This window comes from Austrofundulus limnaeus, unplaced genomic scaffold (assembly GCF_001266775.1).
Source record: "Austrofundulus limnaeus strain Quisiro unplaced genomic scaffold, Austrofundulus_limnaeus-1.0 Scaffold137, whole genome shotgun sequence".
Taxonomy (NCBI): Eukaryota; Metazoa; Chordata; class Actinopteri; order Cyprinodontiformes; family Rivulidae; genus Austrofundulus; species Austrofundulus limnaeus.
The window spans coordinates 859,114-860,752 of NW_013952539.1; the positions used below are offsets into that span (position 1 = coordinate 859,114).

The 1,639-nt window shown below is 38.7% G+C and overlaps 1 protein-coding gene across 1 annotated transcript in view; it reads left to right on the forward strand.

The window, feature by feature from the left end:
* Positions 1-167: 167 nt before the first annotated feature.
* Positions 168-1,639, forward strand: part of st3gal8 (ST3 beta-galactoside alpha-2,3-sialyltransferase 8) — a gene marked incomplete at its 5' end in the record, with an annotated part of 7,351 nt that continues 5,879 nt past the window's right edge. The window contains 2 exon segments of the mRNA XM_014016045.1: positions 168-306; positions 383-518. Coding sequence (XP_013871499.1) covers positions 168-306; positions 383-518 — 275 coding nt within the window.

Genomic DNA, 1,639 nt, shown 5'->3' on the forward strand with positions numbered 1-1,639 from the left:
CTGAAAAATCTTGAAGTCTGTATGAAATTGGAGGTAGTTTGAGGATTAAATTTCTTAAGCTTTTTAAGCTCAAAAAAGGGGAGTCATATTATACATGAGATTGTATTATACACAAATAAATACTGTAATTTCTCAAATTTTTCACTGACRTTTTGTTTGTTTATCAGAGGATAAACTCGCAGTGCCTCTTGACTTGACCCGTCGTCCTTCAAACATCATTCTGTCCGATGATATAAAGGAGGAGGAGAAAGAGGAGGAGGAAGAAGAAAACAAGGAAAAGCAGCTTACAGAGGAGAGCAACCCAAGGTAACGCTTTGAGGTTTGTCGACTCTGCCCCATAATTTCCTGTTGGGCTCATGTCTGACTCCTCCGTGTCGTCTAGGTTGTGCGGTTGCTCAGAGTCCTGTGTTTCTGACCTGGAGGGTTCTGAATGGTTCAGCAAACACTACGACCCTCAACAGCAACCCATCCTCCGTGCTAACCACAACTTTGAGCCTGATGCAATTAAGTGGTGGCTGGTGAGGACAAATGGCTCATTGTTTGTTTGTTACTCTTCTTTAAAAAGTATTTTAAAGTCTGTTTTTAGCTAGAATAGTAAGCTTAAATAAAGCAAACTCTTTAATTATTTTCTGAGCTGCAACTGCAAGAAGAAAAATTAAAACTGTTCGGTCGATTAATCATGTCTATATATTTTTGTCACATGCATGGGAGCTCTTTTAAGACGTAGATTATTCAAAGTTATAAATGTCCATTTCTAAAACCCACACTGATAATTTAAAAAACTAGCCCTGCAGATTAAACCTTAAACTTGAAGGAGCTGCCAGGGGTGGGTTCAAATCCTTTTAACGGGAGGCCTGGGGCTGAAGGCAGCGTAAGCTTCCATGTTTTTTAGACAGCGGGTGGAAACTGGAAACCTGCTAACTAAACCACAATGCTGGCCAAATGTGCCTTTTACTGTACAAACTGCATACACAAAAATAGACCATGGTCACATTGCTCACCTGTCATTTGGTTACAAACACTCAAAATTTACAAATATGCTGCAGCTGAAAATTTGCCCAATTTCTTACACATTTGCATTATTTCCAAATTGTTCTGCAATCTGTGTTGGTCAGTTTTTAAAGTGTAGCTGTTTCATAAATCAACAAAAAGTTACATCTTATATTACATCAAATATGATGGTTAAGAAGCAATAACGGTTTGAGTCCTCAAACAGGAAAAGGTTGCAAGTTAGTTACAGGAAAGAGTTGCTCATCTTCACCGACAGGCTGAATCACAAAAGAGAAGTTAGTGGAAAAGAGCAACAAACAGTGTGACATCACAAATCTGTGATGTTTTAGTCTGTGGTCTGGACCGGCCATGAAAATGTTGAAGATTGGCTCTTTTGGGAAGCTGTCAGCAGTCTGCACCAGGAGAAAAATGTCTCCAGTCTTTCCCCTGCATTCATATATTGAGGCTTGCTGTTGGAAAGCATTAGCAGATTAAAAGGAGGAGGGGTGGGAATGCTGCAAACATCATCACTCTGGTGTAGAGCTAAAAAAAAGGTTTAATTAGTTTATCTTTGCTCTTGTTTAAAGGGTTCTTTTTTTTAGTTCCAATCTGAAACTTTACAGAAAGATGTTTAAGTTTAGTTTAATTC